Source organism: Ascidiella aspersa, chromosome 7 (genome assembly GCF_963924565.1).
Source record: "Ascidiella aspersa chromosome 7, kaAscAspe10.2, whole genome shotgun sequence".
Classification (NCBI taxonomy): Eukaryota; Metazoa; Chordata; class Ascidiacea; order Phlebobranchia; family Ascidiidae; genus Ascidiella; species Ascidiella aspersa.
Genome location: NC_139453.1, coordinates 30,059,430 through 30,082,723, shown reverse-complemented (window position 1 = coordinate 30,082,723; position 23,294 = coordinate 30,059,430). Strand labels below are relative to the sequence as shown.

The window sequence follows — 23,294 nt, the reverse complement described above, 5'->3', positions numbered from 1 at the left end:
CGCTAATTTGAGGTTTAAAAGGCGTTCAGCTAGATCGTTAACATTTGCTAACTGGAACACTTCATTCAAATTAAATAGTCAGGGTTTATATAGAATTAAATGGTTCGTTAAAAACTATTTTAAAGTTATATAATCACTATGACGTTTAAACTTATTTGTTTATGCATTTGAACCTTAAAACGTTCAAGTAGTGTTAAATAGAAAACTGTTTTTTGTGGTATTTATTGAGTTTGGGAATGTCTTAAATTTTCTGTTTTTTAAAACTATGTCGACTTTTTTTGGCAAACAAACTTCTCGAATGTTAACTTTTTTTGGGCAAACAAACTGCTCGAATGTCTTTTTTAATAACATACAAGTAAGATCGTGCATGAGTAAAAATTTTGAGTTTATGTGTGCGTCATCAGAGAAAAAGTGGAAATTTACTTTGTCAGTAAGGGAGATATTGTTGGTGGTTGCTCTTTTTCCTCGAAAAACTTTATATCCCCCAGAAATTGCAAGTGTTAGTTGTTTCTATTTACACTTGCGTAAAACCCATGGTTTCCAATTTCACGAAGGTTGACTCCTCTTTTCATCTTTATGCAACCTTCGTCTCCCCAATCCACTCCCCAACTGTGGAAATATGTACAACTGGCATTAATCCCTAAAATATCGTGTTATTATTTATCACACCGCAAGCCATCGCAGATTTATGGAGTCGATTAATGATACAAGCAAGCCAGGCTGAAAAACAACAAGCCTGTGGTGAGGTTCGAACTCACGACCTCCGGTATGTCTGGACCGTCGCTCTACCAACTAAACTACACATGATCAGTGTATACTTCCTAATGGTTTATTATGTTTATTTTTTTAACCACATATAAAATTTTAAACTACACACAAGTATACAAACACTATGATCTAGCCCTTTTTGAAGTCGCTTTTGCTTTAACGATAACAGTTTACGTATCATGGTACACTGGTATTACCGGAGGTAGTAAGTTCGAACCTCACCACAGACTAGTTGTTTACTGTAAACATGTTTTTGCTGATAAAATAGGTTTTAGAATATTTCGTTGCTTGGCTAAACACTAGTTTAGCATCGTTTTATATCCCACCTGTTTTTGATGATCCAGTATTTTACGCCACTTTCTGTTGTTCCGTATCCAACAACCAGCACACAATGCCAGTTTTTTGTGTTAGGGCAAGCATTGTCGTACACATCTGCTCGTAACAAATAATGTTGCATTACAACTAGATGTTGCCTCATTCAAGGTTTCGTTTAATATGCCTTTGTGAACCACACTAAGCTGTAAAACTTGAAAATATTATGATTTAGATTTTGCCAATTAATGTGAGACTACCTGAAGGATTTTTCAGCCAGTGAAAGTCTTCAGGGATGTTAATACCCACAGCAACTGGACCAAAGTCCGTCACTTAATGTTCCTTAGGGTTACCTGTTTTAGACGTCTCGCGATGATGTAACTTTATCTCTGAAAATTTTCATGCTTTTCGGGCACGAAAATTGGACTAGATTATACCAAGTTATGTGTACTTACCTGTAGCATTGTCGAGTAATTGAAAGTCTTGGGGGATGTTGATACCCACAGCAACTGGTCCAAAGTCCTTAACAATCGTCCCCAACTGAGTTTCATTGTAGATTTGCCAATGATCATCCACTTTAACCTCAACGGGTTTGTCTTTTTGACATGATTTTTTCTGAACATTATACCGTTTGATTTGAACGTCGTGTTAAAATGTATTAATTCATTGGTTTTCTAGCTTTCAGGATCCTTTTTTATTTATTAGGTTGCAAGAGTGAACAAATGTTTAGGGTTATACGAGTTTTTAAATTGTGAATTAGTTGAAAAACAGCCTAGGTTTATGTTTAATGTTGTTTCAAAAAAAGCGGTTTTTGAACTGAAACTTAAACATTTAAAAATTATGTGATCAAAACATCTATGTAAGCTATGTTTCTGTATGAATTTCCAAATCTCAAATAACATTACGTTTTGGATAAATAAGCATTGTTATTGTCGTTGTCTGTAGGCGCTTTAAATGTTGATGGTACAGCAAGTTTTATACTTTTGCAATATGACATGCAACCGGTATACATACTTCTCCATTGTACGGGTAGTTATGCTCAGTAGCCAACCCTTCCTTTGCATATTCGAAGCAATTTTTCACATTTTCTTCCCCCGGAATATTATCAGAGCAATCAATAAGCTGCTGAACGCTCAGATCCACAAGTTTCTCATTTACTTTTGCGTGTTGAGCTTCAAGAGCACCGGCCTGAAAGAATAGTAGTTCAAAATCATTTATTGTGAAACTTAAGAGACATCTTTTAAATAAATGTAAACGACTGATCTAATCTGAATATTGATTGCTGTTAGTCTCATTTTAAATTCTTCAAAACCTCCATTTTAGCTATTGTTCTGTCTAAAGGTTGTTTTATTGCAAATCAATACCAGCAGAGTTCAATTTTCCCCTCAGTTCTTGAGTGTCTAACAGTTACCTTTCCATTATATTTAAAACAATCAATATGTTTGAAAGACAGATACATTTCTCAGTTGTCTAGCGAAAGTCCATAGAAAGATGGGCTATGGGCTAACAGGCAAAAGAGTTGTGTCATATTTTATGTTTTTTTTTTTCAAATAAGAAAAGCTTCACGATTTTAAGGGTCATCCACATTAAGCTTTTATTCAAAGTAGATTGTCCAAATTTTATGTTCATCTTTTTCTATTAGGTCGACTTTAGTTTTGAAAAATGTGAAAGTGTCAATGGATTGTAACCTATTTTTATTTCCACTTACGGCTGCAAACGCGTAGCAGGTTTTGTGAGGATTCTGGTTCTTTACAGATGTAACCAAGCCCTCAGTGCGGTAGTCGATTCCTGGTGAAGGCTGCTGCGGCTACAAACAGTTTAGGACAAAATTTCGGAATATGTTTTGTGCGTGAGGTGCATGTCACGTAAATTCTATGTTGGCGATAATCAATTATATTCTCAGCAAAAACTGTTTAACATCGAAAAGGAATGGCCATCGTGGCCGATTGACCCTAAACCAAATCGTTTTGTTGCACAATTCTAAAAAACCTGCGTTGGTATACAATCTAGAAATTTGCGGATATTTCCATTTTTTTAATTTACAGATATATATTTGAAAATAAATGTCAAATCCACAAGGTTGATCGACATCATCTTAAAAAAGACGTTTTGATTCGCACTTGCATCATCATCAGTTAAATACAAGTGCATAGCGAAACGTCTTTTTTAAGATTATTGATTTACTCGACCTATTTGGCCTTGACATTCACAATGTGCAAAGTTCTAAGAGCTTGTTTCGTAAATCAGCAATAGTGTTAACAATAATTTATTTGCCTACCATTGAGATGTCGTATTCAGTTTGCCACGGTGCTCCTTCAGCCTGTAAACAACAAATATTAAAATAGCTGAAAATTTGAACATGTTCGATCAACGTGCGGGCACACTGCAATATTGTCATGTGATGAATCCAGGTGTTTAATCGAATAACCAGCAAAACTTCTGATGGATTCCTTTAAAACGCATAGAAACTTAAAATTGTGTGACGCAAGGAATTTTTATTAATTCCGTGTCAATTATATTAATATTTTTTATGTACTTACTACAGCATATGAAGGTCCTTCATAGAAATACCGCTGCGACAAAGGTATATTCGGCTGCGACAAAGGTATATTTGTTATACGGCTATTACGAATTTTCTTGAGTTGTCCTTTCACTTGAACATTTCCGCAACCGGTCTGCAGTGGCGGATCCTTTAAAATATACATTCATTTAGCCATAATCCACTTTTGTGTACAAAGCTGTTGTACCGATCTCTATTTCCTGTTCCTATGGAAGGGTTCATGTTGTCGCCAGGTCCCCCTCACTCCCCCCCCCCCCAAAAAAAAAATACCTTTAAAATTGATTTATCTGGGTAGTGACGCGCCATGTTATAATGTAAAAGCGTCCCTTCGTCAAACAGTAAATCGAAATACCGCAAGAAATGACCGAGTATTCAAAAACTGTAGAAATCGCCTGCAACAATGTGTTATATCTCGAGGGCGACATCTGCAGGATGTAATCTTTAAAACATAAATACATCAAATGGTAACTTTTTTTACTTTGAGATGAGACAATAAATGTTTTGATTGCTTATACAATTTGTCTCTTTTTTCTAGTTTGAAATGTGGTAACGGTTTTCTGACTCACCCTGTATGACTTGTTTACCACACTAGTATATGTTTTTAATGATATATCTTTTTAGTGGAATAGTAAGTGTTTTCAGAGAGCTTATTTAGGTCCCTATAAACACCTTAAAGTAGACTGGTTACCTCTACAGCAAACTTGTTCATTCCAAGCCGATAGGAAACCAGACCCTGGTCGTACTTTAGGTTGTGAGCTGTCACTTTAGCAAGACTTGCTTCCCACACTCGCTTCTTCTCTGCATCTTCTGCTTCCGAGTAGCTCTTTCCTGACCAGTAGAAATAATAATTAAAGTCGCGCGAAAATTTTATGCTTTCTTATGAGGTTGAATTTATTTGGCAAAAAGAATTGTTCATGCTTGTGGTAAACACCTGTGAAAACTAAAACATAACTTAGTAATTGTATCTTGACTGCATTTATGAACGGTCTTCAATACTTGGTTTTGCCAACGATTGTTTTATGAACTAAATCACATATGTTTTTTTTATTATTTTTTAGGCAGTCTCAAAATATTGCTTAACACTCTTAGTAAAATTCATGTTGGTAACTTAAACAAACTAACAATACCCCGATCATACCGAATTTTTGTTTCCATGATTCCCACTGTTGTGTGGTTTCAACAAACTGCTCTGCCGACATTACTGCCACTAAATAATCTAGTTCAGCATTAACTTGCTAAAAGTTGATCAATACAGAGGGTTAGATGTAATAGGCTAATCGTCGTTTTTAAACAAAAGTATAGCAACCCTTTAAGAAAAAGTCTTGGTGCACACCTGCCTATTGTCTCTAGCTAGGCTATCGTTTCTCCAAGTCATTGATTCCAAAACTAGGCTCGGTAAGACCTAATGTCCCATAGTAAATAAAGATTCAATGAGCTGCTATCTAGTTTAAGCAACAGCATCTAAATATTTTTTTGAACATTTTGTCAACAGAAGCTTGCTGATAAAGTTTAGGAACCAGACTCTTTCAAATGTTTACTTTCTGGTGTTCTTCGTCTGCTTATTAGCTTGCAGTAAGTTAAATAAATAGATCTACAAAAAAGGATTAGACTAATAACATTACCCCAATTTCTGTTTTGACTAACTTTAGAAACACTCGTAAGCAGAATTATTTTCCCTATTTCTCGGCAAAAACTGTTGAATTTGTATTTTTCCGTTCAGCCTATGGACAACAAGAGCATAGGAACAAAGTTTAACAACGAACACCATATACTGTATAATAATAAGAACCTTACAGGCAGAATTACGTTGTCTCTTGCCTGTTATAACTATATTTGCTCAAGGCCCTTGTTTGAACGAAAGCGGCCCTATTTACGCAGTTGTGTTTAATCAAAAGTGAAAAGCTAGCAACAACGAAAGTACACCTTACTTTCAGCATTTGCTTGAACTAAACGCTAGCCTATGAGGGACTGGGCGTAAGAGACTCTCACCTGTCGGTTCTAACGTATTGAGGTTACTTTGTCTTCTTAATAACCTTGTAGTAAGTTAAATAGAAAGATCTACAAAGTAAACCAATAGCATCCTGTTTGACTTTACCCAGTTGCTGTTTTGCAGAAACATTTGTTTAACAGAAGCTTTAACAGAAGCAAGTGTAAAAACGAGCTTGATTCGTTGTTTAACGTTAATATTGACGTAAGTTACGCTTGCGGTTAAGAAAAAAACGATGTTTTTTAAGTTAAATTTACATTTTATTAGATTTGACTCTTTCTTATGTTTACTGGATTGTTCTGGTGACTTTTTGCCTGCTTAAATAACCGTGCATTACTTTAATGAATACAGAAAACGAGGATTAGATTTTCCCGATTTTTTTTTTCACAATGCGAATGGACAAAGTGTCCCGGTTAAAAAAAACGGTTGAGAAAATTGAGAAAGCGGAGATGTTTTCTGATACTAGAGATCCAATACTTAACATTTTGTTCCCGTACTAAACACCCAAAACTTGTAGAAAAAGAACCGCTACACCAAATGACGCCATAACTATGCTTTAAAATGCCGTGAAACGGCAATCCAGTAGGGGTTTGGCAATTCGGCCTTTTAAACTGCACTGGGTGCAATGAGGCTCGAAAAATATAGAAACACACCCAGAGGTGAGGTTCGAACTCACGACCAGTTTTTGATTTATTCCAGCTGTTGAGTATAACAGAAAGCCACAGAGATGAGATTGGGACGCTTGAAGAAAACCCTTTCTACATTATTTATTAGGCCTTTGCTTTAACGTTGAGTCAGTAAACTCGAGTAGGTAACCTACTATTTTGGATGCATTCAAATTACAGAAATTAAATCTCTGCGTTTGACCGTAAATCATTTGGTATCGGATCGGCACCGATACCACCCTACTATCGGACGAGTATCAATACTATCACTTGGTATCGGGTATCGGCTTCGTTCCGATATTATCGGACATTCCGAACTGATAAAAACACTCACGCGAGGCGAAAGTTCTGCTCAAGCGCCTACCTTGAGTGTGTATTCTTGGCCGCTCGAAAACTGGTCAATTTCTACGGCCACTTTACCGGTCGGCCCTGTTTTTTTCTCCAACTTAATGCCATTGTTAAGCCCAACTACTTTTTTGTAAAGAAATTTGTAAAAAATCGGGCATAAAAATTGCCGCCTTGTTTTACAGCACAAAAGTCAATTGGCCAACGGCTGGAAATGTCACTAAAATAGGCTCCGGCCGCTTTTTTGGCTGTGAATCCCGGCCGTTTTTTAAAGCCTACTTGAAATACGTTACAAATAGCTACCTACTTAAACATGGGCTTGGGTCATTGGACCCCTTGGGGGTCCGTGAACTACTTTTAGGGGGTCCATGAAGGCCTAATTAAAGAACTAGTGAAGGCTATACTTAATAAGTAATTAATTTTTCAAAGAAAACACTTTATTAGATACTAAACGGTTTTGCACTGAATGTATATGTAGACTACATTTAAATTTCACATTTTTTGGACCGAAATAACAGAGTTATGAAGTCAATTTGTATTGTGATGTCAATTTATGACGTCATTTTGGAGCATTTCTAACTACGGGGGTCCATGCAAAGCAAAAAAAAAATTAGGGGTCCGCGGTAAAAAAAAGTTTAAGAACCCCTGCTTTAACGTGCTTGCTTTGATGTACGAATTTTATGGTGTACTGGCATTGTATTTATACTGTGTTGGTTCGCGTGGCTAAATAAACCTAGCTCTTTCAACGATGTTCCTTAGGATAGGCATGATATGAAAATTTTTTGCAGCTAATAAAGTATTTTATGTTCTTACCTTTGCTGACACTTCATGACAAAATGTTTGACTTTATTGGGTAAAAGTTTGTTTGTTTAATTCATGAAACAGGATAAGCAAATGTTTTCCGTTAAGATACAGAGGTTATACAACGTTTAAAACAAAAACGATTATGCGACTTGCGAAGGGTGAATTTCTTAAGTCTCGAATAAGAAAGCTATGCTACAAATAATACAACAAAATAGTTTAATTTTCTTCCGGCTTATCAGCTTCATAATCCCCGGTTTGTGACATCTGCTTGTTATGGGCTATATATGCAATGCAGCCGTGATGTGCAATCTGCATAAGATTGACTCCTCTTTTTATCAGTGCATAGCCATCACCTCCCCAATCAGTCCCCCAACTGTATAACAGAAGCAAAAAAAAATTTATACCAGTAGGTTCCCTGATTTTTGTTTATTCACTAAAACTTCTAAAGCTTTTCCATTAATTTTATAGCTGTTGTGAAAAAGCCATTTTCTTTCTCTTTAATGCAAATGAACTGATACCCCACCTGGGTAAAATACTTCATTCGCAACCTCAAAATTCTACGTACACATTTTTTTTGTAACATATCTATGTGGTGAATTTGTTTCTTAATGAGGTTTACAATTAGACTTCACCTGTTTTTGATGATCCAGTAATCAACGTTTTGATCATTGGTCCCGTATCCAACAACCAGCACAGCATGCCATTTTTTACCTGGCTCTGTTGAGTCAAACACATCTAGAAATAAATACTTTTTCTGTCATAAGTGTATGGGTCCAGGATTTCATAACTATGTTGGTCCAGGATTTTTGTTAGGGGTTGGGGGCATAAATAAACTAAGACGTCACAAAGCTACGTCAGAACGCTACATTATAAAAACAACTGATCCTAAAAACATCTGCTGTTCCCGAGCGAACTCGTGCGAAAATCTGTAGCTGAAATCCAGTCTAGTCGCGCTCAAGCGCGAAAAAACGTTCAATAGGTTTCAATGAGTAACACCTTCAATTAAAAGGATAGTTTTTTGCACATTTCATAAAATTTTGCCATTTATTGTCTTATTTGTAATTAGCTGCACGTTGTAGATTTTATGAGTTCACACTGCAGAGCATGCTATAGTAAGCAAGGCACCTTTGTGCTGAGTAGATTTTCGGAAATAATACTGTACTGAAGACAGAAGAGTGTTGGTCATGAAGCATCTTCCGAGGGGCTAGATCACAGTTGTTATTTAACACATAAGTGTGGGTGTCTTTCATTGAAGACAGAAGAGTGTTATAATGACTTAAAGTTAATGACTTGACTTACGTGCATTTAAATCACTGTTTTCAAATGGACAAGGACTTGACTTAAGTTATTAAGTCAAATAACTTTGGTTGAAATGAAGTGTTTTTATTTTACAGTTTGTTATAAAATTGAGTTATTCATGTCAATTGTTACATGTAAAACGATCAGATTTGCTACATAGCCTTGCTCTAATATTGACTTGACTTGGGTAGTTGGTGACTTGGACTGGGAATTGTTATTTTTGGAAAGACTTGCTTAGAATTTATGTTATTTCCAAAACTGACTTGTTTATAACACTGAGACAGAACGATGGTCTGGTGCCCCCTGAGTCCGCCCCTGTATGTTTTTCATAATTTAATAAGAAGAGTGAGAAAACTTTATCGAAATACCTGTGTCGTTTGTGATGAAATGAAAGGTTCTTGGGATGCAAATGCTAACCGCTATTGGACCAACTACGAGAAGCTGCGTGATCAGGAAGTTTTCGTTTGTAACCGCATAAGTTTTCACCACTTTCACCTCGACAGCCTTGTTTAACTGGCAAGGCCCTTTCTGAAAACAAATTACATTTTGCGTACAAGATGCACGGATATGTAATGTAGCTTGAAAATAAATGTCACAGTGACAAAAGGGCAAGTAAATTGACATCATTATAATGCAAAGATTTTTTTATCTTATGAAATGAGGTTTGATCATATTTCTGTCACATTAACTGATATTAATACATGTATCAATCGAAAAGTTTTTATCAAGATAATGTGAATTTACTCAACTTTTGCGACTTTGACATTCCTTTTCAAGCTACATTCAATTTAATTTCTTTATATCATTTAAGAAACAAATAATTGTGCTGACATAGCAGGGATGTCCGGTACTAGTTATTGTGTTTTGATGTTCTGACCCGATATTCTGGAGCATCCCGATCCGATACCGAATGACGTCATTACTAAAACAAGCACAATAAATGACATTGAAACGTTCAAAGATATTTTTGCAGTTCATTAGGACTAAATTTTCTTTTCACTTACCCCTAGTTGTAAATTTACCACTCTTGATAAATTGACGTTTCAAGGTAGAAATCACAGCGGATGAAAACATGGCTTGTATTAATAAATATAGTAGTGGTCGGCAAACTCTGATCCGCGGCCTAAATGTCGGTATTTTAAGGATTTTTAGGGGACTGCGAGCTAGTTTTTAATTGTTTAGTTTATTATGGAGTTGCGGGCCACGCGTGTTAGCCGTACATCATGTACCGTAAAGAAAAGTTGGTGTGGCTAAGAGTTTTTTTATGTTGTCTTGGTTTATTTTGCAACACAGGGCCTCCAGGCTTTACACCCAAACTATAGTTTTAACCAATTTTGTAACGAAAGTACAAATTTTTCATGCATTCTATGGCATCTTAAACTCTACAGTCCAGTACCTGACCATAATTGACAGGAGTTTTTTGGTTGATAATAATAATACTAGCACTTGCACTCAGACATATTTGTTAGTTTCAGTCTACCTTTCCCTTATAAGGGTAGTTTTCATTTGTAGCCAAACCGTTTTTGGCGTATTCGAAGCATTTATAGACAGAACCTCCTTTGCATCCACCGTTGTCAGAACAATCAACAAGTTGCTGGGCGCTCAGGCTCATAAATCGTTTATTCCGTATTATGTTTTGTCCTTCCAATACACCGACCTAAAACAACATTATGTTAACCATTGAACACATCCGTTCTTGAATATTAATATCTGGTATTTTGTTGGCGATGTCAGGTAAATTTAAACTTACTTTCTTGTAATATTCTACGTTTCGCGAAATATGCGTCTCACTTATATCATCAAAAGTTGAAATCAAATCGTTTTATGTCTTAAATATCAAACAGCTTTTTTCGGTCAGTTTTAATGGCTTCAATAGTCAGGTTAAACTTTTACCCTTGAGCCTTATTTTTAAGTCAAACAGAAGCCACACATTTATGGGTAAGGACATAAATCATAAACAAAATGTAATCTGGGATAATTTAGGTTAATAATACTTACCCTTGCCTTACACAAAAAATTAAAGAATGTTTAGGGAATTTCACGGTCGCTGAGCGAAAAACCCTAAAGGCCTAATGCAAAAGAGCATATAGCCTTTTTCATTAATTAAATTTTTATAGAATCGTAAATTGCCCACACAGGTGGTCCTGCCTATCAGCTACTTGAAACTTTTCAGAAAATCCAACAAACATTCAGGAAGGGTTAGAATTTTTCTAGGCTAAAACCTACAGCTGCGAAGGCGTAGCAGCTTGAACAATGGCCCTGGTCCTTCACAGATGTAACATAGCCCTGGTCTTTAAGGTTCAAATATGGTTTGGATGTCGTATAAGTTTCTTCTTCAATAGGGGGCGCTGTCGAGTCAGTTGGAATTTCACCAGGGCTGTCCATCAGTGGTGGTCCCTAATCAAATTGTTTTCACTTTCGTCTGGTCTGAGCAATGAATAACAATATAATATAGGGATTGAAACTGTTAACGTGCAACAATTCCGACAAATACCGATTTGAAAAAACGTGCAATACAAAAATGCAGTTTTAAATCAGGTCATTTGATTTTAAATCAATTACTAAGTTCTAAGTAAAATCATTTGAAAAACGTAAGTCATTTGCCCAAATAAATCTTTTTAAATTATTGCACTTATGATGTTAAGAAGCCACCTGTACAGCAAACTTGTTCATTCCAAGTCGATAGGAAACCAGACCCTGGTCGTACTTTAGGTTGTGAGCTGTCACTTCAGCAAGAGTTGCTTCCCACACTCGCTTCTTCTCTGCATCTTCTGCTGCTGAAAAGCCTCCTAAATGACAAAACAACATTCTGGCAAAGTGCACCAATTAAATGTTTTGCCACACGTTTTTAATGAAACATTATTTTTTTTTATTAAAGTAAAACAATCACTATGCTTATAGAATGATTATGTTTTAAACCCTTTTAATTCTAACGTGTTAAGAGGTTTACCATATTCTTGTTTCCATGATTCCCAATCCATTTTGTCAATAGTCGATCTTAATTTACTTTCAATACAATTTCTTCAGAATCAAATGTTGCAAAAAATCCTGTTGTAATAAAGAACATGATATATAGAAATATTGACCTTTAATTCATAATTAGATTGTAATAATCCCTAATGTCCCTCCGTAATCCATAATAATGGTGTAATTTTTTGCGCAAAACGTTTCTTTTTTGCTTATCTGGAACTGCTTTTGTAAAATATAGTCTATCTGAAAACCCAACCCTCTCCTACAGGTCAAACTTTCGACTTATTTCAAACTTGTCTGCTTTTATAGCGAGAGGCTGTTTGCAAGACTGGAATGTTTCGCTTGACCAGTGGTTCAAATGAAAGCAGTGTTCTCAGAGGAATTTGTTAGTGCAATGTTTGTGAGCTATTTGCAACACGAAAATTTGGCCCCGAAAGTCGGCAGCACATATTTGTGGTATTCATGGTTTATGAAACCGTAGTAGAGGGGCTAACCTGCTCCTGCGGGTTAATACTCACTATTAATATTCATATTTTTGAATATTATTTTTTTTCAATATTTTTTGCTAAAGTGTGATTGCTGGAAAGATGTAACCAATACAAGGACTGTGTAAAAATTTCAACTCTGTATCGTCACAACTTTCGGAGATATTGCCCAAAACCTATTCCAGCGCGCCAAGTTCGCCTGCCAGGTGTTTTAAATGCTTCGAACAAAATGGCTTCGCTTGGCAAGGTTTCTGAAAATAGATGGCGCGCCGCCGCGGGACAACGAAACTATGACGTCAAAAAAGTAACGGAGTCTGAAACCATTTTCACTGGGTCAGCAAATGCCTTACCACCTGCACTGTTATTCTGCGACTTTTCCGTTCAAAGTAGGCCTATAGTTAGTAGCCCTGTTATATTCCCCAATGCCATTAGGCTGTAACTATCCCTAACTATTTTTTTGTCGTAGAACAGCAATGCGAATTAACACCATTAGAACTAATAGGGTTTATGAAATAAACGTATCATTTTTATTCAGGAAAGAGCAGGCGGATCCAAGAGGGTGTGGGGAAGACTAGTTTTTCCTGCCTATTATAACTTAATAACTACAAAAACTGTTCACGCTCTGATCGAACCTAATTAAGTTCATAGAATGTCTTTGCCCATTTTGATAAATCGTTGTTGACCCAGTAGCAGTGTTCTCAGAGGAATTTGTTGATGTAATGTTTGTGAACTTTTGCAGCACGAAAATTTTGCCCCGAAACTCTGCAGCAAATATTTGTGGCACCCCCCTGATTATGAAACCTTCGTAGTGGGGCTAACCAAACCAGGTGCTTTAAATGCTTCGAAACTAGAACGCTTCGCTTTACAATTTTTCAAGTGGTCGATGACGTGCGTGCGGAGGCATTGTGACGTAACGAAACTATAACGTCACGCTAGCGAAGAATCGAAACCATTTTGACTGGATTTTATTGACTGCTGTACTAGGTTTCCGAAACGCCTCTTCCTGTATCTGTGCTAAAACCAGGTTTTTTAAGATTTTGTTTTTGTTGTTTACTAAACCTTTTTGTTTTTGTTGTTTACTAAAAATAAGAGACCTCAACTACGTTGCACTCAATCCTCGTAACGTCTTAAAACAAGCTTATATAGGAATCCGTGAACAAATTTTAACTTTTTGTAGCCTTGTTAAAGTAAGTTATGCCTGGTGGGTCTTTTTATTATGTCAGATGTCCAAAATTCAATAAACAGGTAAAAGTTAAACGTTGAGAAATATAAAGAAGTTAAATAACTCCAATCTAAAAACATGCATGTGACTTTTGTGGAGATTTTGTTGAATGCCAAAATATTTAAAAATTTATATTGAAAAATAAAGAGGAGTATATATATATATATATATATAGAGTAATTTTTACCGCGGGCCGCATGAGAAACATAGAATGTTGTGATAGGCCGGGTTAAAAATAGAATCTTGTATACATTTAAAATTCCGTCATACTGCGAAGCCATCAAACAACTTATATTAGAATATGGTGAGTTTTGTAATACACAAGTGTGCCTATTTTGAGCACAGATAAAATTTATGCACATTGCTCGCTACATTGGCATTATCAAGTTGTGTGGCCGTTAACCGAACAGCTGCAAGGTAACTAATCTTTAAGTTTCCAAAGTTTTAATGGTGATACAATCACCATATCGCAAAACGCTATAAATCGGGTGAAATACGAAATATGACATTACCTTAAAAAGGTTAAAAAAGTGACAAAGTACAGAGTGTCACTTTTTGTCTGCAAAGATGCGCGAAAATATGTGAAACATACGAGAAAGATAAATGATATCGCACGAAGCGCGAAAACAATTAAATTATATTATTTGAAACAGGAAAAAAAATAGTTATTCGGGGCCATGACTGGATTCGTCTCTAGAACGCAAAAGTACAAGGAAAAATATGCATATTATGTCAGTTAAGAAACCATTATTTAGATGCTTGTCCAAAAACGTTTGCTATCGAAACTAAACTTTTCGCTTGACAAGAGTTTTTAACCAAGATGGCGATCGGATCAGCATTGTGACGTAACCAAACTATGACGTCACGCTAGCGATCTATCGAAACCATCTGAGCATTTTGGCGGGAAAATGCTTTGCACAAAGCGATTGGTAAAAATATCATTGTAAACAGGTAAATAAATAAAAAAAAATGTAGGTGACTGTTTGAGAAATTTAATGATCCCTAAACCTTTTTTAATTCGCTAATCATTACGTGGTTCGTGCGGTGTTCTTTACCATTTTTGCCAGAAAATCTCGTAAATTAATCATAAAATCTAGGTATAAGGTTAACAACATTAAATTAATATCAGCAAGGAAGTTTATAGCCTACTATGCGTGTTCCGCAAAACTTCACAAGCATTATTCTGGTGCTTAACCAATTTTAGTTATTCGTTCCTGCTTCTCAACTAAAGCTTAGCAATTGAGTGCGAATGATCCATTTAGAATATGTCGGGATTGTTTTTCTACTTTTATGTTTCAACAACGGAGTCTTCGGAATAACTGTTCTTGGAATATAAATACATTACTTAATGTTTTTCTTGTCGCAATTGTATTAAGATTGATAGATTTGTCATATTAAAAATCTTCAACGTGCTTGCTTTGATATACGAACTTTATGGTACTGACATAGTATTTCAGGGTTGTTCCTAAGCAAAAATTTGCACTCGCCAGGACGAAATAACACTTGCCAAATTGGCAAATTTCCGTCCTAGCGCGGTCATTTCTTGGGTTATCGTTAACCTGTCTTTTCTATACGTAAACATCAGAGATTGGAAACTTTAGATTTTGCGCGGGAGAGACAATTTTGCAGCTTGGCTGTAATAAAGTTATCTGTAAAATTTGCTTAACTGAAAATGGAATACTATACTGAAAACCGTTAGTGCGACGAAAGTTTTGCGCGTTTGAGCGATTTTTCGCGACTGACCGCATTTTACGTTGATTTTACATAAAATGCGCGACTATCAGCGTGGCCGAGCGGGTACTTTCCAACCCGGTGTAAACATTAGTTTTTATAAAAGTCTGGTTGTTTAGTTTCATGCATGTATGAACAAATGAATGACCCATAAAGCAGTTTACGCTTAAAACAATGATTTTTAGCCGAAATTTTTTAACAAACTTTATAGAAAAAAATAACACTGACAATTCCTCGCGCTCTATTTTTTTCGTATTCTGTTTTTATGTGCTTGCAGGATGTTTCATCGCAGGTTGCTTCGCACCACGAACAAAACGCCAAATTTCGCCTAACACTATAGTTACTGGTTCAAAAGCAAAAAATCACAAAATAATTTTCGCAAAGTTAACAACCACATGCACTAGTGCAGGGGTGGGCAACCTACGGCCTGCGAATGTAATTCATCCGGCCCGCCGCCTCTTTGACAAATTAGACACGAGTCTATTTTAAATGCTTTTTGACTATTTTAACTACGTAATTGCGAAAAATTTTTGCGCTTCGCGCGAATGTTCATTATACGTCCGGTTTGTTTAAGTTTGATGCTGCCTTTTCAACTAGATCAGTGATTCTTTACCGTTGCGCTGTGGAAGGCTGACAAGTGCGTCGCACAAAATATTGGATATATATTTATTAACATTTTTCTTTTTTCGGCAATGTAATAAAAACTCATATATCGGTACCCCCAAAAAAATCGCGATCGCTTCGCTCGCCAGATGCGCCTTGACTTAAAACAGCAAACACTGAGCTAGATTAACTTTAAATGTTATCGCGTTCCCTCAAAGTAGTTTTATTACACTTCGCACCTCTTTGCGCTATAACTTTAATGCCTCTGTAAATGTAATTAAACACGTTTTTAAATGCAAAGGCCTGCGTGATTCGCATTTATTCTAACATTTTAATAACACCATTCTTAGTTGTCAATTTGTGCGGCCCGCAGAGACCTTTTTAAGTTTCGTTTTGGCCCGCGACTAGAAAAAGGTTGCCGACCCCTGCACTAGAGGTTCTGTGCGGCGCGACACCCTATAGTGGGTCGTTTCTATTTTCCAAGGGCGTCCGTAATGCTTTCGATTCGTATCTAAACTTAATTACGATATAAAATATTTAAAGACAGTTATTTTTTAAGCTTTGGCTTGACTGACCGCTATGAACTTTAAAAGATCGCAACAACATACTTACATAGACTAATTACTAATTATCAGCTGTAGTTACACAATTAAAGGCGATATTTCAAATATCGTAGTGTTCAGTGGTCCGTTTCAGTTCCACAAAACATTTTAAAAACAATGCTTACAAATATTATTGTAAGACATTTGCTTCGAACTTATTGTTACCCAAAACTGCAGCAACTGCTTATAATTTTCTTTAATAAATACAGAAAAAGAAATTTTTTATCGCTGGGTACGTCCAATAAACTTTTCCAAAGGCGTCAATGACCGGGTTAAACCTTAACAACGTTCAAGTTAAGCAATAAACCTCATAACTGTTTACCACTGCAGCAATGACGTCTTTGGTTGTTTGCCGGTAAACGACTTTTTTAAACGGGACAAAGAGTCTTTATTACGAGCTTCGAATGTGACTTCGATCAACCTTATTATTTGTGTAGTGTTGCATATATTTGCACCTTAGTGTTAAGGAAATAACTGGCGCTAAGTAATATTTCGCTTAGTAGTGGTGCTTAGTTGTCCTACACCAACTAATTAAATTTCCCGCTGAAGGCACTCGCCAGTCGGGCGAGTGGGTGTCAATCAGCACTCGCCCGGAGCGATTTGCACTGGCATGGGCGAGCGGGCGAGTGCTTAAGCCCAACCCTGTATTTATACTGTGTTAGTTGGTATGGCTAACATAAACGTAGCTCTTTCAACGATGTTCCTTAGGATAGACATGATATGGAAATGTATGCAGCAAACAATTAGTTTGTGTTTTCCTGACACTTCATGACAGAATGTTTGTCTTGGTTAGATAAATACTAATTTTTTTTTAATAAAGCAGATTAAGCAAATATTTTACGTTGAGATACAGAGGTTATACAAAGTTCAAATCACAAACGATTGTGCGACTTGCATAGTGTAAGATTCGTAAGTGACAAAAAGGAAAGCGTGGTAAAGCTATGTTACAAATAATACAACAAAATAAGTAATTTTCTTCCGGCTTATCAGCTTCATTATCCCCGGTTTGTGATGTCTGCCATTTCTGGGCTAAATAAGCAATGCCCCCGTAATCTCCAATCTTACAACAGTTGACCCCTCTTTTCATCAGACAGTAGCCACCGCCTCCCCAAGTAGTCCCCCAACTGTGAAAATAAATAGACATCTTAATACCAGAAAGTCTGATTACTTCTGCAAGATATTTTCTGCATTTGTATCGTTTGTATAGGTTGTAGTATGTTCGAAAACTGTATAACAGAAGCAAAATATAAAAGTTGTTATAAAAGTAGGTTCCGTGCTTTTTTGTATATTCACAAATATAATGTTAGTTAAATGTATTTTCCTCTAACAGATATTTTCCTGCTTTCACCTAAAAAGGCCCCCAAAAAGTCGGCAGTATATATTTGTAATATTCCCGGATTATGAAACCATCGTAGGGGTGCTATCACAGCCAGGTGTTTAATGCTTTCAAAACTGGGAAATTGCTTAAAAAAATCTTAAAAGTAGATTGCGGTAGAAGCATTGTGATGCAACGACACTATGCAATAGATTTCAAACCATTTTAAAGGTTTTTGTGACACTGGATTCACGAAATGTCTTTGGTGACTCTGCGCTAAAACTAGGTTTTTACCATTTGGTATTTTTATATCCTTGGAGACCGCAACTGTTTCATCAAAGATTATAAAATCTAGGCAGTTGCTGAAGTTAAAGAGCTGGCTATATTTGGAGGACTTTATAAAGCATTACTATCTCAATCTTGGTAAACAAGCTAAGTCGCTAACTAGTGACTAGCCAACAAATTCGTGAACAAATTTAAAATCGTAGGCCGGATTGACCAAAATCAAAATCTATTATGTGAGATGTCCAAAGTTCAACAAACCGATAAAAGTTAATCGTTGAGAAATTTTAAGAATATTTACAAAACCTGTTTTCAGCAAAGTGTATGACATGATAAAGCTATACGTTTCATCAGGTTTATATAGACGCACATATAATATTAAGAGGTCAAGATATAAGCCAAACATGTAGGAGTATTAAGTTAGCAAAAACAAATCAAACAAATTTTACATTGAAAACTAATAATTTTAACAGGAGTAAATTTCTTGTGTGAAAAAATTGCATCATGTTTTCACCAAAGTGTATGAAATGATTAACCTAGATTGTAAATGGTGCAACAAAAGATTCATGTTTTCAATTTTCGTTTGACGTTTCAACTTCAATATTTTCTGCTTGTGATATTTCTTCGTTCAAAGCCACTCTTGCAAAGCCGAAGTAATCTCCAATCTTACAACAGTTGACCCCTCTTTTCATGAGACAGTAGCCACCGCCTCCCCAACCAGTTCCCCAACTGTTGAAAAAAGTCTGATTACTTTTTGCATGAAACTTACTGCATTGGTATAAAAATCTTAAGATAATAGTAAACAAAATTAAAGAAATAATAGAAAACATGTAATTTTCAATTCAGGTATTAGTGTATATACCATATTATTTTGCGAATATCCTGAACTAGTGCTCCAAAGTGTGTTAAAAAATAATCTCAAAAGAAACAAAATTAAAACGATGAAGGAATAGAATTTAATAAACGAGTAAAAAATGCAAACGAGCAACTAGATTCCGTAGAAGAGATTGTCTCTTTTTTTGATAAATGTGACGTATAAATTTTTTTTCCTTCAGGAATTTATTAATTTTACAAGAGTTCCATGAAACACTGGTCAAAACCACTGGTTTAACACAATGGGTTGCTTTTGTTTTATGAAAGTATTTTCCACTAACAATAGTTTGAAAGCTCCGTGGTAATTTGTTGTAGAGGATTGCAATTGCGTGTGTCTGTTACAATACAGTCCGAATATAGTTTCTGTGCTTATCCAAACAGGCTCACATATCGCACCAAGGAACACTGAGTTTTATGTTTTCTTATAGCAGTAAATCATTGAACAGCTTATTGTAATGAAAATATTTGAGTAGTAACTATGCGTCTAAGAATTTCAATGTATATTTTCTCTTTTTTGTCTGTTTTTGATGTTGTGATGTCCAAACGATTCTGTTCTTCACTCTTAGGCCAAAAATTAAGCACACCTATTTTTGATGATCCAGTAATCAACACCTTTCGAATTGGTTCCCCACCCAACAACCAGCACAGCATGCCAGCCTGTCCCTGGCTCTTGTGAGTCAAACACATCTGCAGATAAAGTGTGTTGTGTGATATATTTAAAGTTGATACCTGTGTCTTGGCGTCTAAATCGTTGGATATTGTGATAAATATTGGTTAAGGCCAATCGTTTCCCGAGTTCTACGTGCGCATGCGCAATACCAATTTCGAAACATAAGATTGCAATTGTTAAATTGCACTTCCAGCAAAATTTTAAAGGTGTCAAACGTTTCGACCACCTATTCCGGCAATCTTTTTCAGGACAATATATTTGCAACTATAGATGGGAAAATATACAACATACAAACAGCAAAGGTAAAACAAAATTTTTACTGTTTGTCGGGTATATATATATATATATATATAGGTTTAGCCTATAGTTGCTATAATATTGCCTTGAGAAGATTGCCTGAATAAGTGGACGAAATTTTTGTAAACAATATATTCATAATGTCGCAAACAATTAATTGTAAAGGTATGGTGGCATGTTTTCCAACCACGTATTGTAGGTGGGTGAGTTATGTGACACCTTGCTGTATATCCACACTTTTGGTTAAAAGGTTGGTGGGTTACAAGGCTATGGAATTGTATCCATTCTCAGGACATGTCTGAGTCGGTTTATGTGTTTTTAGCCGGATTAGGATTGTTTGAAACCCGACTGAGCCATTCTGCTTGTTACTACTCAGTATTCCATCTTCCTATTTTGTCATTGTTTTTCGGTTTTGATTTTCTTTTTCGTGTTTACTCGATTTTTTTTAAATAAATTAGGAGACTACTTACTTTAAAACATTTTTTACACGGTTTTCATCTGAATTTCCAAGCATCAAAGTGGCGTAGCCAACTGCCAATTTTGGTAGGGGGCCAAAAAGTTTGATTTTTTTTGTTTAGCTTATCTCATTCTATTAACTGCCGTGACGAACACAAATAACAATGATAGCAAACCATTTCGGGCAGCAACTAAAGGAGTGTTAACGCAATACCCAAAAACCTTTCAAAGAGCAAAAACTGTCTAAAAGTAGTAAAACTACATTATTGTATAACAAAGGTAATATTCATTACAGCATTTGTGACGTAACAGTACATGACAATAAAAGGTGTGGCATGCCTGTGATCGACTATTGTGGTACTGCTCATAAATGCTAAAAAACAGATTGTTAAGAGTAAACTTTTTATTTTTGTTTGTATTTTCTAACAAGTGGTATTAGGAACTTGATTAAAATACCTGTGTCGTTCTTTATGAGGTGGAATGCGCTTGGAATATGGATTGTTACAGCTGTCGGACCCCCGAATGACAATGCCGTTTTTAAAGACTCCTCTCTCACGAGTAACCAATATTTCTTCACTACAACTTCGTAGCCCAGGGGCCTCATGCACGGTCCTTGCTGAAAACAACACTTACACTTTTTCAGTAGAAATTAATTTGACTGATTACTAAAAGCTTTAAACAAGTAAGCATTGCAAATCCTTTGAAGGTTGGACCTAACGAAATTTGCTCCCATTTTTTGACAACAAACAAACGCTTGTACCTAGTCTTTTTTACTGATGGGAATTAAGGATTTCTGATAATATCGGATCAGAGCTGATAGCCGATGCCAAATGATGTTATCGGTACTCGTCCGATAATAGAGTAATATCGGTAAATGGAGAGAAGTTTCACCCTCAAATTGGACAAATGACTTAACTTGACTTAAGTCTATTGGAAAAATGGCTTGGCTTAAGTCTTTTAGACAAATGACTTTTGCTGAAATGAAGTGTTTTCTTTAAGCATGTTTCACTAATAAATTGTGATATTTGTCTTTAGTTTTCCACATAAAATAATTTGTTTGGAATATGTTCGTGTTTTGTGTTATTTTTAGTTTTTTAGTTGAGTTATCGCTCATAATCGTGCTTGTTTACCAATTTGAATAGTTTACGTTCAATGGTTTTGACAAGGACTTGTCTTGCACTTGACTTGCTGTAATTATGACTTGACTTGTAATTTATTCATAATGACTTGACTTAGACTTAAGTTATTTTGTAAATGACTTGACTTAGACTTAAGTTGTTTTGCAAATGACTTGACTTAGACTTAAGTTGTTTTGTAAATGACTTGACTTAGACTTAAGTTGTTTTGCAAATGACTTGACTTAGACTTAAGTTGTTTTGTAAATGACTTGACTTAGACTTAAGTTGTTTTGCAAATGACTTGACTTAGACTTAAGTTGTTTTGTAAATGACTTGACTTAGAGTTAAGTTGTTTTGCAAATGACTTGGCTGGGACTTGAGTCATTTCAAAATGACTTATTTACAACACTGATTCCTAAAATGGTGCATTGGGCAAACTTGAATAGCATTAAGTCCTACCTTTCCTTTGTAACGGTAGTGTGCATCAAAGACCAAACCGCTTTTGGCGAACTTGAAGCATTTGATAATGTCTCCTCCATCACAACCATCGTTGCCAGAACAATCAACAAGTTGTTGGGCGCTCAGGCTCACAAGCTTACTGTTGGTAAATTTATTTTGTGCCTCAAGTACACCAGCCTGGAACAACATTGTGTAACTATTTTTACGTATACATTAGTTTACTGAAATCTATATGAACACAATGTGTGTAATATGCGATCAAGACTTTGTAGAGTCGTACTTAACAACGATAACGGCACCAATTATAGCACACATGATGCCTTTGGAACGGCTTGCCCGAGTTATTTTTTCAAACCTGGCTTTACTGGCATGAAAATCCTGATTAGGCCGACTTATTTCGCAAGCCTTTTTTGAGGCAACATCTTTACATTAGGTTTAAAGACGAATCAGACTGTTTGTTCAAGCTATTTTCGTAAATACTTGCGCTTCGCAAAAACATCCAACTTTCTAATTTAGTTCAAATTAAAGGCAACTGGTTTTAATCCTTAAAAAATCTTGCGATTGATACCCGAAAAATAAACGTTTGCAAAAAGGCCAAAACTTACAGTTGCAAAGGCGTAGCAGCTTCCACAATTGCCTTGGTCCTTCACAGATGTAACCCAACCCTTTTCTCTGTAGTTCATATAAGGTTTACTTGTCAAATCAGTTGCTGGGAATTCTTCTTCAAATGGAGGAGCTGTGGGATCAGGCAACATTTTGCCAGGGCTGTCCATGAGTGGCGGGCCCTGGAATATAAACACGTCAGTAGTTCATACAAAGTCGTTTCATCCAATCTGTCCATCAATGAGGCAAGCAAAGGCGGAATAGAAAAATAACTAGCCTGCGGTGAGGTTCGAACTCACGACTTCCGTCATACCAAGACTGTCCCTCTACCAACTGAGCTACACAGGCTCAGAGAGGAACAAGTCGACAAACAACCATAGCAACGTTGTCTGCTGCATCCTGTTCGTATAACTAGCTTGTGGTGAGGTTCGAACTCACGACCTCGGTCATACCGGGACCGTCACTCTACCAACTGAGCTACACAGGCTCAGAGGGGAACAAGTCGAGAAACAATCATAGCACTGTTGCTTGCTGCATCCTGTTCGTATAACTAGCTTGTGGTGAGGTTCGAACTCACGACCTCGGTCATACCGGAACTCTACCAACTGGGCAATACAGGCGTAGAAAGGGGAGGAAGTAAAGTGAAGATGTGAAGAAGAAGAATGGTTGCGGAGTCGGACTCAGGACTGAACGGAGTCAGTTTGTTTTGTTTTCCAGTAAGACCACGTAAAACTACCCGAATTCCGAGTCCGACGTACGCATGCGCACTACCAATTTTTGAAACTGATAAGATCGCAAACGTCGGGACTCGGACTCGTTAATCACCGATTCCGCAGCCTTGGCTTAAAGTTCGTTTCTTATTCCAAAA

At 36.3% G+C, this 23,294-nt stretch overlaps 3 protein-coding genes and 1 non-coding gene across 4 annotated transcripts in view; all 4 read right to left on the bottom strand.

Moving 5' to 3' along the window:
• Window positions 1-500: 500 nt before the first annotated feature.
• Window positions 501-4,839, bottom strand: LOC146138893 (cathepsin L-like proteinase). The gene is made up of 9 exons (XM_083394725.1): window positions 4,779-4,839; window positions 4,329-4,468; window positions 3,621-3,674; window positions 3,359-3,400; window positions 2,789-2,887; window positions 2,095-2,268; window positions 1,536-1,695; window positions 1,095-1,200; window positions 501-609 (listed from the first exon to the last, which is right to left on the bottom strand). Exons 1-9 carry the CDS (start codon window positions 4,837-4,839, stop codon window positions 501-503), a joined length of 945 nt encoding a protein of 314 aa, XP_083250851.1.
• Window positions 4,840-7,496: 2,657 nt separating this feature from the next.
• Window positions 7,497-11,789, bottom strand: LOC146138892 (cathepsin L-like proteinase). The gene is made up of 7 exons (XM_083394278.1): window positions 11,691-11,789; window positions 11,393-11,529; window positions 10,967-11,137; window positions 10,221-10,397; window positions 9,109-9,268; window positions 8,074-8,176; window positions 7,497-7,814 (listed from the first exon to the last, which is right to left on the bottom strand). Exons 1-7 carry the CDS (start codon window positions 11,719-11,721, stop codon window positions 7,658-7,660), a joined length of 936 nt encoding a protein of 311 aa, XP_083250404.1. The 5' UTR covers window positions 11,722-11,789; the 3' UTR covers window positions 7,497-7,657.
• Window positions 11,790-18,201: 6,412 nt separating this feature from the next.
• Window positions 18,202-23,294, bottom strand: part of LOC146138889 (cathepsin S-like) — a 30,200-nt gene continuing 25,107 nt past the window's right edge. Inside the window, exons 3-7 of the mRNA XM_083394724.1 lie at window positions 22,429-22,608; window positions 21,824-22,000; window positions 20,703-20,862; window positions 19,408-19,510; window positions 18,202-18,679 (exon numbers count right to left, since the gene is read on the bottom strand). Coding sequence (XP_083250850.1) covers window positions 18,523-18,679; window positions 19,408-19,510; window positions 20,703-20,862; window positions 21,824-22,000; window positions 22,429-22,608 — 777 coding nt within the window. The 3' untranslated portion in view covers window positions 18,202-18,522. The remainder of the gene's footprint in view (window positions 18,680-19,407; window positions 19,511-20,702; window positions 20,863-21,823; window positions 22,001-22,428; window positions 22,609-23,294) is intronic.
• Trnat-ggu (transfer RNA threonine (anticodon GGU)) lies at window positions 22,840-22,913 on the bottom strand. The gene has a single exon. It is a non-coding gene; the product is annotated as a tRNA-Thr (tRNA).

Bases quoted from the DNA above. Each gene is read 5' to 3' on its own strand.
- LOC146138892 (XM_083394278.1), bottom strand. From the start codon at position 11,721: ATGGATTGGGAATCATGGAAACAAGAATATG. The intron at 8,177-9,108 runs GTATTTCGATAA...ATTTATTTCTAG, and splicing joins TTTCATCACAAACGACACAG to ATGTGTTTGACTCAACAGAG. The intron at 7,815-8,073 runs GTGAAGTCTAAT...TCTGTTATACAG, and splicing joins TACTGGATCATCAAAAACAG to TTGGGGGACTGATTGGGGAG.
- LOC146138893 (XM_083394725.1), bottom strand. From the start codon at position 4,839: ATGTCGGCAGAGCAGTTTGTTGAAACCACACAACAGTGGGAATCATGG. The intron at 4,469-4,778 runs GTATGATCGGGG...TCTACTGGTCAG, and splicing joins ATCATGGAAACAAAAATTCG to GAAAGAGCTACTCGGAAGCA. The intron at 2,269-2,788 runs GTAAGTGGAAAT...CTATTCTTTCAG, and splicing joins CCTGCTACGCGTTTGCAGCC to GCCGGTGCTCTTGAAGCTCA.